An 18584-nucleotide genomic window follows, 5' to 3' on the forward strand; every position below is an offset into this window, starting at 1 on the left:
AGTCAATTTATCACAAAGACCTAACAATCCTACATGTTTATGCATCTAACAACAGAGCTCCAAAATACATGAAGCTACAACTAATAGAACTGAAGAGACAATAAATAGATTAGCAAGGATGTGGAAGATGTGTACAACACTATGCCACAATTGAACCTGACATTTAAAGAATCCTTGGAGTGCCTGGGTGGCTAAGTCAGTTAAGCATCCAACTTTGGCTCAGGTCATGATCTCGCAGTCCTTGAGTTCGAGCCCCGCGTCAGGCTTTGTGCTGACAGCTCGGAGCCTATAGCCTGCTTCAGATTCTGTGTCTCCCTCTCTCTCTGACCCTCACCCATTCATACTCTGTCTCTCTCTGTCTCAAAAATAAATAAATGTTAAAAAAATAAAATAAAATAAAAAATAAATAAAAGCCTTAAAAAAAAAAGAGAATCCTCTACCCAATAATAGCAAAATAATATTTTTCAAGTATACATGGAAAATTGAGACAGACCATATTTATGGCATAAAACAAATAAATTTAAAACAACTGGAATCTTACAATGTATGTTCTCTGAACATAATGAAATTAAGTAAAAAAACAAAAAATAATAGAAAATAGCTTAAAAGTTATCAAGTATTTGGAAATTTAAAAACATTTTTAAATGGCCTATAAAGAAGTCTCAAGATAGGACATATTTTGAAGGAAATGAAAATACAGCATATCAAAATTTGTGCTATGCAGCTAAAGCAGTGCTTAGTGGAAAATGTATAGCAGTAAATGCTTAGATTAGAAAAGAAGAAGAATCTAAACTCAATAACAAGCTTTCACCTTAGGAAACCACAGAAGAGAGTAGTTTAGGCCAAAAACAAGGAATAATAAATATTAAAGCAGAAGTCAATAAAATGGATAACAAAAAAGGTGGATAAAAACAATGAAATGAAAGGTTAATTTTTAGATAGGATCCAGAATATTTATTAAGCTTTACCTACACTGATCAAGAAAAAATAAAATTAAAAAAAGGAAATGCTAATTACTGATATCAGGAATGAGAGAGAAGATTATAATCGTAGACCTTGCGGACATTAAAAGGATGACAAGGTAATACTACAAACAACTCTATGCCCGTTAATTTAACAACTTAGTTGAACTGGACCAACTTCTGGAAAGATGGAAACTACCAAAATTCACTTAAGAATATATAAATTGCTGGGCACCTGGGTGGCTCAGTAGGTTAGGTATCCAACTTAGGCTCAGGTCATGATCTCATGGTTTGTGAGTTCAAGTCCTGCATCTGGCTCTGTGCCGACAGTTCAGAGCCTGAAGCCTGCTTCAAATTCTGTGTTTTCCTCTCTTTCTGCCCCTTCCCCACTCATGCTCTGTCTCTCTCTAAGTAAACATTAAAAAAAATTTTTTTTTATAAAGGATAGATAACTTTAATGGTCTTTTAACTCTTTCAAAATTGAAATCATAGGTAACGTCTTCCAACAAAGAAAGTTCTAGGCGCGAATAGTTTCTTTGGTTCTTTCTACAAAACATCTAAGAAAAATAATTCTACATAATCTCTTCCAGAAAAAAGAATGGGGGAGAACACTCTCCAATTTGTTTTATGAGGCCAGCATTACCTTGATAATGAAATCCTGCAGACATGCCAACAAAAGAAACCACATACCAATATCCCTCATGAACAGAATGTAAAAATCTTCGACAAAGTGTCAGCAAATTGGATCAGAAGTATATAATTAAGGAGAATATATGAAGACCAGGTAGGTTTTATCCTAGAAATGCAAGGTTAGTCAAACATTCAAAAAAATCAATCCGTAAAATTCACCTTATTAACAAACTAAACTTAAAGCACACATCTCTCTGCTTCTGGGGGTGTAGATATGGGGGCCAGCGACGCAGAGGAGGATTCCTCAACAGCATCTTTCCCAGAGAGTATGAAACAGCTGAGACACTACTCAGTTCAGAAGTTCATATGCTCCTGGAGCATCGAAAGCCACAGAATGAGAGTACAGAGGTTGCATAGGGACTTCCCGAGGTCTTCATGAAAACTTTAAATGTCACAGCCCGTCTCAGTCATTTCAAAAACAGGAGAGTCCATTGCCAGTGTCCGCAGCTTGTTGCTTTAGGAGAAGCTTCTTAAGTCTGAGTTGGCCTGTTTGGCCAATATTTGCCCAGAGCCTGCTGAGGAGTGGAAGGCTCTGACCCCAAGCCCGGAGGGGTGTTTTGAAGGTCAGGAGCTACAGCAGATTCTTGACGGTATCCAGACCATGCATAGCTCTCAATATTAATCTCCAAATATCACCCTGCTGCTGAGTGAATGACATCCCCCGCTGGCCTGGGGTCTGCCTCCGACTTACACGGAACTTATTTTGCAGAAGACACTTGGGCTTCTTTTGGATAGAACAACCTGGCTTGGTTTTGGTTTAGGTGCTACTTCAAACTGGACAACTGGACCATGGATGCCCTGACCTTGCCTCTGGGAAGGGTGAGATGGAGAGGTGCAGATGAGCTACACTGTTGACTAGCTTACCACCAGGGTTTTGGCCCTTGTATTATTTTTTTTTAATTTTTTCTTAATTTTTTTTAAGTGACCTTTATTCTCAATGTGGGTCTTGAACTTATGACTCCCGAGGTCGGGAGTCACATGCTCTGCTGCCTGGGCCAGCCAGGTGCCCCTTAAGATTTTATTTATTTGGTATTTATTTATTTATTTATTTATTGCCCCTGGGTTATTTTTGATTCCTAAGATTTCATGTTTTAATTTCAATGTGTTTGTAGTTTTTGACGCTATATTAGAGCACATAAAACTAGTATAGGAAACAGCAGTCTTCCCTAAATGCAAAAGGAAGAATTAAGGGGCACTTGGTTGGCTCTGTGGTTAGAGCATGCAACTCTTGATTTGGGGGTCATGAGTTCAAGCCCCACTTTGGGCATGGAGCCTGCTTAAACAAAACAAAAACACCCAAACAGGAGCCCCCAAATATAAATGCAAAAGGAAGAATTGAACCAGACCTGTATCATCATCTGAAATTCTCAAAGACAGAATAGTGTTAGTGACTGTGAGACAGCATTGGCATCATTGTGCCAGAAGTCAAGGAAGTCAAGGAAGAAGGGCATCACGGAAAGTAATTACACCTGAGGATAACTCCAAGCATCTTGGGGCCCACAGCCCTGAGGTAGATAGGTACTTGGCCTGTTTTCTTGGAGTTCTGAAGGATGTAGGTTTGGAGTCAGTGGTCCTAAAGCACTATTTTCTCACTCCCCAATTAAGATTTTTTTCCTTCATAGGCCACACTTGAAGGTCTGACACTTTGAAGACTCCTTGTATGGGGCATTGAATCCAAACCTCTGACTTGCTACTCAGCAGCGGGTGTTCTCTGATGGAGGTGATTTGGAAGGAGGGAGCCTGCCTCTTCCTGAGTCGCTACAATGTAGGCACTCTATTTGCAGGGTAGTTGTGGGGGTCTGGGGGAGAACTCTTCAATTGCTAAACATGCTAGCTTTGTGCAGTGGCAGTATCGTAGCCAATGAGGTTTATGCAAGCCACAGTTACTGCTAAAAGGGGTAAAAAAAAATATATATAGCTAAACATTTTAGCTTTAATTTTTCTGAAAGGAAATATGCCTATTTTCTTCACAATTTGGAGATTTTTCTTTGGGGCACTTGCTGGCTCCCAGTGAATGCATGATCCCAAAAATGTTTGGAGAAACAGCAAAGTTTCTTTTTATTTATTTTTTTTCTTTTTTGGGTAGGCTCCACACCCAATGTCGGGCTCAAGTTCATGACCGGAGATTAAGCGTCACATGCCCTGTGGACTGAGCTTGCCAGAGGCCCTAACAAAGTCAGCTTTAAAAGTTAAGATAGTTTGGGGCGCCTGGCTGACTCAGTTGGTAGAGCAAATGACTCAGGGTCACGGAGTTCAAGCCCCATGTTGGGTGTAGAGTTTACTTAAAAATACAGTAAGAATAATAAAAAAAAAAACAAAAACAGATTGTTTGATGTCCGCTGGCCAAGGCAGAAATAAACTTTTCATAAATTCTTTCAATTTCTGAAATGACATGGTTTGTAAGTCACTGATATTCTTGATCAACATTTGAAGGAAATAATATTTTCATCCTTGGACAACTTTACTTCTTTGAGGCTTATCAGACTTCTGAGTTGTAAGTTATGTGGATAACAATAGTATCTATTCCATAGATCTTTTAAGTAGATTGAGAAGATTACTAAAAAGAGCCTATTAGTGTCTGCCATACATTATGCCCCAATAAATGTTAGCTCGTATTAGTAGCTCGATCAGATGAGCAAGGGTGCACAGATAGCTTGCTTCATAGAAATTAGTGCAAGAATTTGGTACTACACCATGGGTTCTGATATCAGGCTATGAAAACAAACCAAATGAATTTTATTTATTTATTTATTTAATTTATTTATTTTTGAGACAGAGAAACAGAGCATGAGCAGGGGAGGGGCAGAGAGAGAGGGAGACACAGAATCTGAGGCAGGCCCCAGGCTCTGAGCTGTCAGCACGGACCCCGAAGCAGGGCTCGAACTCACGGACTGTGAGATCATGACCTGAGCTGAAGTCGGATGCTCAACCGACTGAGCCACCCAGGCGCCCCTGCAGAATTGTTTTTAAAGAGAGGCAGTAACGTGTGCAGGTTGGCACGAAGGGATGGAAGAGAAAGAACAGAGTGGAAGGCAGACCTCAGGTACCATCTAGGCCCGTGCGCTACTTGGCAAGAGAGCAGGCAGTGCTGCCATCTTTACTGGGGTGCCTGCTTGTGCCAGTAATCCGTGAGATGCCTCAGAGTATGAAAGTATATATGGGCCTGGCATACACTTAGGCACTGATAAATGGCCATAAGATAATTAGAAGTAGATGAAAAAAAAAAAAAACGTACTAGGGAATTATTTGAAAAAGCAATGTCATGCTATGTTATAGATTCAAAGTCTGGTCAACATTCTGCTGGACATTGTTCTCTCTGGTCCCAGGGCACATCTTACTATTCAGAATCGTTAGCAGGAGACCCTGCAAAATCCAATCATCTGTGCAACATTGTAAGGCTCATTGTATCATGTTTGCAAAAACCAGAAACAAAACATACTGCCCATTAAAACCAAAATATCATGTTGTCAAACCCTCATCAGAAAGCTAAACTTTTCTGAAAATTGTACTCATTTCCGGTTTTATTCAAATTTATTAAAGTTGAGGCTTGAAAAACAGTAAAAAAAATATATCTCAATAGACACAGAACAAGCACTTGACAAAATTTAACACGTAAAATGGTACGAACCCTCGGCAAACTAAGAACAGAGGGAATTTCCTTTACCTGATGAAAAGGATATACAAAAAACCCACAGTTAATATAATATGTCATGGTGAAAGACTAATTCCTTTCTCCTAAGATTGGGTAAAAGGAACAATGTACAACACTGTAAATTATATTTTTATGACAAATATTCTCACACTTGCCAATATAAACATAAAAAGTCCCTGACAGTACAATAAGCCAAGAAAAAGAAATAAAAGGCATAATTTTAGAAAATGAGAAATAGAACTGTGTCTATTTGCATAGAGTATGATTGTCTATATATAAGATCATAATGAACCTATATAAAAGATCACAGAACTAATAAATGAATTTATCAAGGTCACAATGTACACGGTCAATATTCAAACATCAGTTGCTTTTCTTTTTTCTATTTTTTATTGGGAGGGAGGAGCAGAGAGACAGGAAGAGATAGAATCTTAAGCAGGCTCCAGGCCCAGCCTGAGGTAAGGCTCAATCCCATGACCACAAGATCGTGACCTGAGCCGAAATCAAGAGTCAGACACTTAACTGACTGAGACACCCAGACACCCCTCAATTGTTTTTCTAATACCAACAATGAACAACTGAATAAACTTTTTTAAAGCACCATTTATAATAGCACACAAAAATTAAGACATACTGGGTGTAAGTCTAACAAGGAAATACTGATGCAAGAGATCAAAGGTGATCTTAAAAAATAAAGATGTATTTATAGAAGACTTGTCAATTTTTCTCAGATTGATGTATAGATTGAATGCAGTTCCAATCAATCCCACAAGGATCTTTTGTAGATATGTAAAAACTGAATCTAAAACTTATATTGAGAGGTAAAAAATAGACACAACATGGGGCGCCTGGGTGGCTCAGTCGATTAGGCATCCGGCTTCGGCTCAGGTCACGATCTCGCAGTCCGTGAGTTCGAGCCCCGCATCGGGCTCTGTGCTGACAGCTCAGAGCCTGGAGCCTGTTTTGGATTCTGTGTCTCCCTCTCTCTCTGACCCTCCCCCGTTCATCCTCTGTCTCTCCCTGTCTCAAAAATAAATAAACGTTAAAAAAAAAAATTAAAAAAAAAATAGACACAATTCCAAAAAAGGAAAACAAAGTTGGAAGATATATAATCTAACTTCAAGACCTAATATAAAGCTATACTAATCAAGAAAATGTGGTGTTTGCACCAAAACAAACAAACAGGGTTGCCTGGGTGGCTCAGTTGGTTAAGTGTCCGACTCTTGGTTTTGGCTCAGGTCATGGTCTCACAGTTTGTGAGCTCGAGCCCCGTGTTGGGCTCTGTGCTGATAGCACAGAGCCTGCTTGAGATTCTGTCTCACTCTCACTCTGTCCCTCCCCTACTTGCTCTCCCTCAAAATAAAGTTAAAAATTAAAAAAAATTTAAAAAGACAAATAGATCAGTGGAACAGAATGAACAATCCAGAAAAAGACCCACACATATGTGGATAACTGGTTTTCAACAAAAATGTAAAAGCAATTCAATGGAAAAAGGGTAATGGTATGCTGTTCCACACCTAGTTAACAATTATATCAAACTTATTTTCCCCAAATAATACCCTCAATATGACATTTTAAAACAGTTTTTATTTATTTATTTTTGGATTTTTCTACATTTTTGTGTGTGTGTGTGAGAGAGAGAGAGAGAGAGAGAGAGAGAGGAGAGGCAGAGAGAGGATCCTAAACAGGCTCCATGGTGTCCATGCAGAGCCCAATGTGGAACTTGAACTCATGAACCATGAGATCATGACCTGAGATGGAATTGAGAGTCAGACACTCAACCAATTAGGCCACCCCGGCATCCCAATATGACATGTTTTTGATCGAAAAGCAGGACAATGTTGTAACTTCAGTTTTTGATTTTTGTTTTTTTTTTTATTTATAAAGCAGATTTTGCTTTAAAATTTTTTTCAATGTTTTTATTTATTTTTTGAGAGAGAGAGAGCACGCACGTATACCCAAACAGGGGAGGGGCAGAGAGAGAGAGAGGGAGACATACGATCAGAAGCAGGCTCCAGGCTCTGAGCTGTCAGCACAGAGCCCAATGCAGGGCTCAAACTGGTGACTGAGAGATCATGACCTGAGCTGAAGTCGAGCACTTAACCAGCTGAGCCACCCAGGTGCCCCTAAAGCAAATTTTGCTTTTAAAGATTAGGACTTCTACAGTGTAACATATTAAATGAATAAAATTTCGAAGGAGACATTCTTCAGAGTAGGTAGAAAAGAATGTACTGGTTTTAACAGCAATTATTTTGGAGAGCTATATGCAACACACATTGGTTTAAACAGCTTCAGTCTTTGGAGGAATATAAATCCTGAATTTGAAATGAACAAGCACCACATTTCCTGTTTACTTCCTCTCCACTATTATTTTGCATTATTTTTTGATAAGACATTTTTCTCTACACAAGCTTCTCTCTTACTTCCTCCACCAAACATTCTTGAATCCAGAAATGCTTTAAAACCAGTGGCTCCCAAATGAAAACTGAATTTTTATAGACTCAGCATTCCAGGTTTTAATACTGTTTGCTCTTTTGTGATGGTCTAGAGAGGATTCTAATTCGGTGCTCTTCGGGGTTTTTGAAAAATACATTTTTTAAACGTTGATTTTTTAATTTATTCTGAGAGAGAGAGAGGGTGGTAGAAAGAGAATCCCAAGAAGGCTTCATGCTGTCAGTGCAGAGCCTGATGTCACAGACCGTGAGATCACAACCTGAGATGAAATCAACAGTTGGACGCTTAACCAACTGAGCCATCCAGGTGCCCCCCAAAATGCATACAGTGATAATACATGTTCACTATTGTGCAGGGAAGGACATAAAATTTAAATATGTAATGGTGATGCATCTCAAAGAGTTTTATTATTTTCCTCTTTACACATGTCCATACATAAAAATTGATAAAAGCAGACAATGAAAGGTGGGTGCTCCTCTCTGTTATTACTGCTACTGAAATAAGCTGAATTTATCTCTTACAGAAATGAAAACTAAGACATTTTTTAAAAAGCAGAGGTATATTAGATATAGGTCTGATTTATTTACCAAGTTGTTAAACAATGTTAATACTATTTCCCTGTGAAATGTTCAGATACAACACAATCACATTTAATGTTATCACTAGCCCTTGAAATTCTGATTAGCCAAGGACCTTCAAGTGTCAGTAGCTGCAAAAGTTAATTATAATCCAATTTATCTAAATCTTATAGATTCTTCCCCTTTCCCTAAATCATCAACTCTTCAGTTAGTTTAGATAGCATGTGAAAAGCACTTAGCCCAGGATTAGGTCTTTAGTAAGTGCTCAGTATTAGGTATTATCATTACCAAGCAAGTATCTCTGGGGAAGAGAAGAACACAGTAGGCGAGTAAATAAGATACTTATCTGACACTTCAAAATGATCACCTTAAACCTACTTACTGAAACCTCTCAGTAGGAGATCACCAAAATACATTGACAAAATAAGCCATGGATAAAAAGGTTAACATTTCTGTCTTAGTAAAGTTGCTCACCATAACTTTTTGCTAATATTTCAACATTTCTATAAACAAATAGCAAAAATGTAGGGGTTCTGGCTCATTAACGTCATGTTTTACCTCTTTCTCTCCTGAAATGTGAGTTTGTTATCTTGAAAAATAATCACCAATAGTTCTATTATTATTGAAATATGACTGGACCCAAAAGAAAGAGTACATTTATTTGCTATAAAATAAGAAGCAATTTAGCCTCCAATGAATATAATGGTTATAGATATCCTGTGAGGTGGAACAAAGGTATATAAATTGCAAATCGAAACAATAAAGACCTAACTACCATTATGAGGGACATGACCAATTATATTCACAAATGCTGGGAAAAAGCAAAGTATTTTTTCTGGGAGGGGAAAAAAATAGCAACAACAGTAGCAAAAACAGCAAAAATGTGACTTATTCTTAAGGCTGAGGTTAATTGGTCCAGCTGGACAAAGTAAAAGTAGACTTCTAAACTTTCAGAAATCTCCCATATAGGTTAATGCCTTATTCTCACATTAAACATCAGCGCAAACACTCTACATGCCACCTACCTGGTTAAGGAATTAAAAAAAAAATTAGTTGTTATCCTGTACATGTAAAAAAGGCACTTAAAAAATCTGTTTCAGTGGCAAACTAATGTACATATTTATCATTTATCTAAATCCTATAATTTCTCTTCGGGATTAATTTAGATTATCAGAGCAGAGCACCCAGTACTTAATTTTAGTTCCCCGAAGAAAAGCCTTGTAGTCTTTTCTCCAAATCAACAAAATAATTACATTTAAGTTTAGTTCCTGAAAAAGTTTGTCTAAGTACAATTTACCTAGTTAAAAAATGAGAGCTATATGACACACTTTTCTTTTTTGCCTTAATGACCAGAAAGCTTTGAAATTAATTCAGGGCCCAATTGTAAGGATTAGCTTGTCTCGAGTATAACTTCCCTAAGTGGTCTTATCAATTTTTACTTTATATTCAAATTGCACATACCTCAAATTCCAGTAGAACAATTCGGTGAATAAATGCTAAATAAGTCCATATATATGTCAGGATCATTTGTCAAGCAGTAAAGCAATGTATTCACCAGAGTTTTAAATTGTGGAACAATTAAATAAATACTACACCCAAAAAATTTAAGAATAACTCATCTTTATACGTAGCAGTTATTTGAAGTGAATTTTAAATTTTTTTTTTTTTCAACGTTTATTTATTTTTGGGACAGAGAGAGACAGAGCATGAACAGGGGAGGGGCAGAGAGAGAGGGAGACACAGAATCGGAAACAGGCTCCAGGCTCTGAGCCATCAGCCCAGAGCCCGACGCGGGGCTCGAACTCACGGACCGTGAGATCGTGACCTGGCTGAAGTCGGATGCTTAACCGACTGCGCCACCCAGGCGCCCCTGAAGTGAATTTTAAAAAATTCACATGCCTCTGCCATTTTTACTTTAAATTAAGTACTATTACATCACTTACTTTTTCAGTAGTAAACTAACAACCGATCAAAAGTCTTGTAACACAGAACTGAACATTTCTCCTGATGGTTTACCTGTGCTATTCTTAATATGCCAAAACCTCCAAGAAGACTGACCCAGTGATAGAAGGTGCATGGTAAAGTGAACTAGGAGGTAACATGAATCATAATTGTCCTTACACTGGGTCAGGCTGAAGTTTTTGGTTTTGGGGAGATAAGACTTGGAGGAAAGGTGAAGATGGGTGAGCCTGCAGTGTTCTTCCAGTCCAATGTCCATGGGATTTATCTACTAACTGGGAGATTCCAGGAGCAATGGCCACTATCTTGAAAGTCCCGGTCAGCCCAGGACTCAGAAATGTATCCATATCAGTTAAGCTGGTCCCACACCCAGGAGGGACTAAGAATTTGGTACACTTGAGTCCATCACTGCCACCAACCCACCATTGTACCTTTCATTAACCTGCAATAACAAAACCCTGTAATTTTACAGGAATCAACAGTTTGGACTTCATTTTCATGGTAGAGCTTTGCTCTATTTGCTAAAAATTGATTAAAAATTAAGCAAAAGTCATTAGGGTCTTTGATTGTTTACTATAGCCTCCAATATGCCATCATTTTAATATTACTAGAAGGAAGTGATTATTCATATTTAATTTAGCTAATTAATAATTTAAGTACATTTTTTCCAATACAATACAAGTTTACTAGCTATAATTGTTTAAAAGATGCACAGATAAATAAATCTACTGATTAATAGAGATCATTTGTGAGAAAAATATTTTCCTTACATTATGATGATCCCGTTATCAATGGAAAATGAGTCAGAAGGTAACCCAGCAATATTCCAGGCTCGAATTGTCACTGCTTCTCCCAGGATACCCATAAGAGAATAATCATCAGAGCAGGGAATATCATTGTTTTTGCACAAATTTGTCCACTCCTTCGTTTGGTTCTTTAAGACATACACAAGAGATACAGAAATGAGGCTGGAGGTTACCAAATGAATACTTTGTCAACTCCTTGATTATGTTTTATTCCCTGAGTCAACAAACCATTGTTGCAACTGCACCTCAAAAATAATTTATCAGATTTTTCAAATAAAATTATTATTTAGAAGGTCCACTATACATTCAAATGAAAGTTAACTATATCCAATGTTAATTTTAGGTAGATCACTTAATAGTGAAGTTGACGTCAGAATGCTGTATCCGTAAAAAACAATTGCCAATTATTATTCTAAAGCTTCATTCGACAAAGTAGTTGGAGACCATCATGTTTCTATATATTTTCTTTAAATTAAAAATAAACAGCAAGCCTTAGTATTATGGCATAAATCTAATTTGAACTGGTAGGGGACTAAAAAATGAAAACCTTTTTTTCTGGCTCTCACATGCCTGGGGAAAGGAACCATGGCAGGACTATCAGGTACCAACAATATGTACCAGGATACACATTGGAGTCTGGGATATCCCACCTAGGGCATAGTTTGCTAGGCTACTCAGAAACCAAAAGGGTACTTTAAGTCCGGGTTCACACTCACAAAGTTAGAAGTCAAGGTCCAATCTGAGGTTACATGTAAGAGTTCAGAAACAGTGCAAGGCACGACCAGAGGATAAATATAGGTTAGGAAGAGACGTGGGGAAGAGGCACAGACACACGAGGTGTTGGTACGAGCCCACAGGCGAATGAGATGCCATGTGTGGAGGGGTGCTGGTAGAGGGGGCATGGTGGGCACCCCATCTCCCTTGGCCTCCTGCTGAGCAGGCTCCACCAACATTCCTTTAGGTTTGCACATGAAAGGTCATGACAGGTTAGGGGGAGTTGATGACTTTTATGACCTTGATCAATCAGTTAGTTTGTAGAATGCCCCAAAGTTGGGTCTCTGTGATGTTCTCTCATGATTCAGTTCAGGTTACACATCTTTGGCAACAATATCATAGAAAATGTAGTCGTATTCTTCTCATTGCACTCAATCAGTGGTACAAGATTTCAGACTGTTCATTTATTGATGATAGTGATTTTTATCACTTGTTTAAGGTGTTGCCTGCCAGGCTTCTGCCTCATAATTGTATGATCTTAGGTATAATTAAATCTTCTTTGGGTGGTGGGACACAAGACACTCAGATAGATGAAAGGCAGAACTCTTTGTTACTTACACTGCCAAATGGGAGAAAGCTTCCACACCAGAAGTTGCCCCCAAATACAGGGTAACAGCAAGGTGAAACTGTAGGAGGCAATTATACATGCAAGCAGTATGTGATAGGGTTAGCTGTATTGCCTGGGCTTCCTAGGGATTGGATAGTTTGAGTAATTCCTCAGGTACAGTGATGAAGGATCTTCAGGTGTTATGTATCTGAGGTCTGCTGGAAGCTGGGTGCCTATTATAAGCTGCAGTATTAGAGCCCGATACAGGAAATGGTTGCGGTGAGGGCTGAGCAAACTACCCACATAAAGGAATTCAGAGTTTTTATTATGAATCAAAACTGAGTTAAGGCAGTACTTGTCTAATATTGGATTACAGCCTCTGCATTACTTTTTTCCCCTTTCCCTTTGTAATTAATAACATTTTGTGGGGAGATACTCACAGCTGAAAATTTCTAGGTTTTGTCAGGCACTCATTCTTTTAAATTTATTAATTTATGTCAGTATAGATCGACCTTTTTCTATTATCTTGGTCTCTTTTCTACTGACCTATAACATGATATTAGTTTCAAGAAAAGAGACCTACTTGGTCTCTTTTCTACTGACCTATAACATGATAATAGTTTCAAGTGTACAAGACGATTCACTCTTTGTATATATTGTGAACTCATCACAGTAAGTTGTTGACATCCATCACCATAGTTACAAAAATGTTTTTCTTGGGATGAGAACTTTGAAGATCTACTCTTGCAGCAACTTTCAAATATATAATACATCATTATTAACTGTAGTCACCATGCTGTACATTAAATCCCAGGACTTACTTATTTTCTAATTATCAGTCTGTACCTTTTGAACCTCTTCACTCATTTTGCCCACATCTTTTATTCAATGAGTTATGTTACTATCAGTATTTATTGCTGATATGGCCAGTGGAAGTAACGTTAAACTACATTTTATGTTCCTTTAGCACGTCCCTATCATTCTTTGGGCACTTCCTTACTTTGCTTTAAAAGGATACTATCCTATAATCGAGCCCAAAGATGATCTTCCTATTTTAAGTTCAGCTGATTAGCAACCTTAATAACAAAGTCCCTTTGCCACGTAATGCCACATATTTGTAGGTGGGACACTGCAGGGCAAACAATGGGGGGCAAAAATGTCACCTCTTAGGAGCACTTAAACACTATCATCTGGCTTTCTGTTTGGGTTGGCTGTTGTTACCAGGAACGAGTGGTGTGGCTGTGTAGGGAGGAGCGGTATCAAGCATTTCCGGTTTGAATTCGGCCTTCTTATACACGGTTCCTACTGGCCTGTTTTGATCTCTTTGTTGTCAGGCTGAGGGGCGGCCTATAGACTTTGGGGGAAGATCTGAAGGCTTCGTCAAATATAGCTTGATGCTGGTCTTGGCAGACTAGTCAGAGATATGGGAAAGCAGTAGCGAAAGCGAAAGCAATAGTTACTGTTCATCGTTGACAGGTATGGTACGTTACCATAATTCTGGGTTAGAAATTGAAGTGGCCCAGTTACATATCTAAAGGGGTATAGCGGCAGAGAAGAGCTGAAATGAACACGAGGTGCTCTGAACAAGCATCTCTACATAGAAGCCAAGAGCCTTGCCTAATACTCCGGTGGTACACTGGATAGTAGAAATTTAAAAAGTGGCCATTAGGAGTGTCATCTTGGAGAAAACAGCCACCACCACCACCACAACAGTTTTGACTTTAACCGTTGGCCGGAAAAGTGAACAAGTTCGAATTAATTCAACTCTAGGGCTTATAGCACGACAGGATTCTGTTTTACAGATTGGCATGGGCACAGCAGCTGAAGTACTGCGGGCCCCATTATCCTAGAAGAATTGGAGTTGTCTATGTTTTATTTATAGAGAGAACCAGAAATTTTACAAAGGGGTTGATGAATAATTAACAACCACTCAGATGAAGCTTGGAGGGAGGGGATCCAGCTATTTATGGAGGGCTCTTGGTATCCAGAGGTTTTGATGCGAGAAAAGAACCAAAATTGTTGTGCAGGCTTTTTTGTCTCAGCTGGGTTTCCCAGAAGCAAACTCTGAAATGAAGATTTATGTGAAGTGATTTATTAAAGAAAGGATGTGAGGGGAAGCAGTAAAAGGACTGGGGAGCAGCTAGTAGAAGGTGAGGGATCAGCCAGCACTGTGCTGCAGGTGGCTTCAGCTGGTCCCACAGGGAGGGTGAGTTACTACTTAGAGTCGTTCCAACCAGCAGGAAGGGACACAGACTCTCATGCTCCCACTCCTGTCAGTCTTTCATCCAGGCCTGCCCTCGAGGGAAATCAGTCTCAGCAATTCTGGCTCTCCACGCCCTGGGCAAAGTGAACTCTAAGAACCCAAGGGAAGTTTGCCAAAAAAGAGCCACAGGCGCTGGTTGTTGGACACGGAAGCTCAGGAAGCCAGGAGGGCATCTGGGCAGACAACGAGTTGCCACAATCACCTTCTGCTTACTACTGAATGGGAAACTTCCAATGGGGTGTGATCTGCCAACTGCCCTGACCCACGAGAGGATCAGAGCAGGACAGAATGAATTCATAGGAAGGAACTGAGACATCAGCGACTCATTAAAAAAAGTTAAAGTCTAGGTTGCTATAGAGAAGGGGGAAGAGAGGAGGCAGAATCCATCAAAGCGGTGGAAATTTGAAGCAGAAAACACAGTATTTGCCTTCTTTCTTTTCTTTCTTTCTTTCTTTCTTTCTTTCTTTCTTTCTTTCTTTCTTTCTTTCTTTCTTTCTTTTCTTCCTTTCTTTTTAATGTTTATATACTTTGAGAGAGAGCATGTACGTGTGCGTAAGCAGGAGAGGAGCAGAGAGAGAGGAGAGAGAATCCCAAGCAGGCTCCACACTGTCAGCACAGAGCACAAAGTGGGGCTTGATCTCACGAACCCGTAAGATCATGACCTCAACACAAGTCAACAGTCAGATGCTTAAAGACGCTTAACTGACAGAGCCACCCAGGCATCCCTTGGTATTTATTTTCCAAGGAAAGAATCCATTTGGTTCTAAGCCAGCTTGCCTTTTCCTCCCCTAAACTTTCAGTTTCTGAAGTGATTTTTGAAATGATCCATTACTGAAACTCATAGGGAGAAGTTGATTAAACACACACACACACACACACACACACACACACACACACACAAAGACATAAAAAATCCTGGTATCTTTATAGTTGTTTAGGAACTAAAATTTTATCATCAGGGTCTACCATTTCATGTTACCTTTTGGAGTCAATCTTTTTGTTTCTAAAACAATTTGATTTCAGAAGAACATTTGATATAGCATCTTCTGGCTATCAAGCCAATTTATAGAATAACTAAGATACACAACTACAAATCACTTGGAAACACTTCACTCCCCATACTTACCAAAAAAACAAAAAGCAAGCAAACAAAATCCTCTAAGATGAGATTAGTGCTGGCTATAATGAGAGGGTCAGGAAGAGACCTTAGAAATCAACTAGTATTCTTTACCTGTCGATAGTTAGATGTAAAGGCGCCAAGGTAAGCAACAACTCCTGAGGAAATGAGGATATCACCTGTCAGGTTGATGTACAACTGGCCCAGCTCCAGAGCTGTAAGGCTCCATCGCGTTTTCTCACCCCCAAGGCCTCCAATCAACTGCTCGGCTCGGTCTAGCTTTTTGCTGCACAAGTCAACCTTAAAAGAAAAAAAAAAGTCAGCTTTTCTCAATATCCACAAGTAAAATAAATTGAAAATTCTGCAAGATTTTGCCCTCGGAGATAAATTATTTTTTTATTTACAAACTTTCATCTGGAATTTTTTTAACTCTTTAAAAAAATGTGAGCTATGTCACTTTCCAGCTATGTCAAGACTGAAAACTCCATGACATGTTTTAAAATGTTCATAATAAAGTATGTACAATAAGCATGTATAATAAAGTATATACAGTTTATGAAATTCATAATGGATATTCATCATGTAGTGCAAGAGTATCTCTATTTTCTCATTTTTAAAATGTTTATTCATTTTTTGAGAGAGAGAGAGAGAGAGTGAGCGGGGGAGGGCAGAGAGAGAGAGAGGGAGACATAGATTCTGAAGCAGGCTCCAGGCTCTGAGCGGTCAGCACAGAGCCTCATGCAGATCTCAAACTCACAGACCATGAGATCATGACCTGAGCCGAAGTCGGACGCTTAATCTCCTGAGCCATCCAGGCACCCCAAGAATAGCTCTATTTAAGGAAATGATCTACAGCAGGAGATACTGCAATTTAGTTAAGTAATAAAGAACTTTCTCGCGAGTATGTTCTTCCTCAGTTTTAAATACTCTAAATGTATTTTGTTTCAAATATTCCATCAAAATCTTCTCCTCATCTAACTTATGGCTGACTTAATGATAATTTTGTTTAATTTTTTTAAGTTTATTCATTTTGAGAGAGAGTGAGCACGCACGTGCCTGCACAAGTGGGGGAGGGGCAGAGAACAGGAGAGACAGAATCCTGAGCAGGCTCTGCTCCATCACTGCAGAACCCTAAGTGGCGCTCAAACTCACAATCTGTGAAATCATGACCTGAGCCGAGATGGAGAGTTCAATGTTCAACCAACTGCACCACTCAGGCACACCAACTTAATCATGATTTTAAAGGTTAAACGTTTAAAAGTAGTAATAATTTATGCTTACTTGAGAAGCATAATTTTCAAGTTGTTAAATTGTGTCAACCTTGTCACACACTTGCAATTAACCTTCAATTAGGACATCAATCAATAGCTGAGAGCCTACTTTGTGCAGAAGACTGTCAACCAAATTTGATTATATGTAATTGAGCAATGTGATTAAAAGAAAAAGGATAATTATGACGGTGGAAAACTTGGAGAAAAGCCATTTCAACCCATGCAATGGCAATATTCCAGTAGAATGCCTAAATTATTTTAGCTTAATTTTAAATGACTTAGCATCATTATTCTTGGATAAAAACAAAACTAAGTAAAAGTTAGCTTAAGGTTCAAAATAAAATGAATGACATGAAGAGAAGTAGTAAACAGCTGATAAAAGCAGAGACTTGTAGATTATTGTGGAGTAAGAATTTCGCTTATACTTTTTCCTAATGCATTAAAAAATTTTGTTTTAAATGTTTATTTATTTTTGACAGAGAGATAGAGAGAGAGGGAGGGAGGGGGAAGGGACAGAGAGAGAGGGGGCAGTGGATCTGAAGTGGGCTCTGTGCTGATATCAGTAAGTCTGATGTGGGGTTCGAACTCTTGAACCATGAGATCATGACCTGAGCTGAAGTGGGACACTGAGCCACCCAGATATCCCTCTTAATGCTATTAATATTGATATTAAAGGGGCACCTGGGTGGCTTATTTAGTTGGACATCTGACTTTGGCTCAGGTCATGATCTCGCGGTTTGTGGGTTCGAGCCCCGCATCTGGCTCTGTGCTGACAGCTCGGAGCCTGGAGCCTGCTTGAGTTCTGGGTCTCCCTCTCTCTCTGCCCCTCCCCCGCTTGTGCTCTGTCTCTCTGTCTCTCGAAAATGAATAAATAAATTTAAAAAAAAGCTAAAAAAATATTGATATTAAATAAATGCTTTCAGACCAAAAGATATAAACTACTAAATTAGTTTATCTAAAGATAAGTTTAAAAAAGCAAATGGTATGTAATTGGTAAAAATTTTGGTACTTCCTAAATTTAAATCCTTTCTCTTTTAATTTTTCTTCTCTTAATACCTTCTGTCTTCCTAGTTTCCTTCTTCATTCTTTTTCCAATAATGTTTATAATCAACTGAATCATGTCTCAGATTACAATAGTTACCATCAGAAATTACTAAGTGAAAATATTTTAACTAAAATTTTTCCTCCAAAAGCAGATTTTTGGCCCACATATAAGTGTATGTTCATTTTACATGACCATGATTTCTAACATTTTATCATGAAAGATAAAAGTTTCAAACATATAGCAGAATTGACAATGTTTATAGTAAACTATATACCCACGTATTTTATTATTTAAACTAAATCTGACCACTTGGAAATCATGCCCTGTAATAAGTAATATTTCTAAAGATTAGCACAATGTCATATATTTGTACAAATATGGAATTTGTGGTTATATCCTATAGGAAGAAACAGTCTGCTACTGTGGTAAAGACAGAGCTATTAGAGTCAGACTGTCTTCATTCAGA

At 38.5% G+C, this 18584-nt stretch overlaps 1 protein-coding gene and 1 pseudogene across 1 annotated transcript in view; one reads left to right on the forward strand and one right to left on the reverse strand.

Annotated features, from left to right (window-relative positions):
* DNAH7 (dynein axonemal heavy chain 7) overlaps positions 1-18584 on the reverse strand; it is a 272118-nt gene that overhangs the window by 89706 nt on the left and 163828 nt on the right. The window contains exons 46-47 of the mRNA XM_043577362.1: positions 15917-16102; positions 11066-11229 (exon numbers count right to left, since the gene is read on the reverse strand). Of these exons, the coding sequence (XP_043433297.1) occupies positions 11066-11229; positions 15917-16102 (350 nt within the window). The remainder of the gene's footprint in view (positions 1-11065; positions 11230-15916; positions 16103-18584) is intronic.
* On the forward strand, positions 1029-2274 carry LOC122482040 (annotated as a pseudogene).

The sequence above is a fragment of the Prionailurus bengalensis genome, chromosome C1 (genome assembly GCF_016509475.1).
Source record: "Prionailurus bengalensis isolate Pbe53 chromosome C1, Fcat_Pben_1.1_paternal_pri, whole genome shotgun sequence".
Taxonomy (NCBI): domain Eukaryota; kingdom Metazoa; phylum Chordata; class Mammalia; order Carnivora; family Felidae; genus Prionailurus; species Prionailurus bengalensis.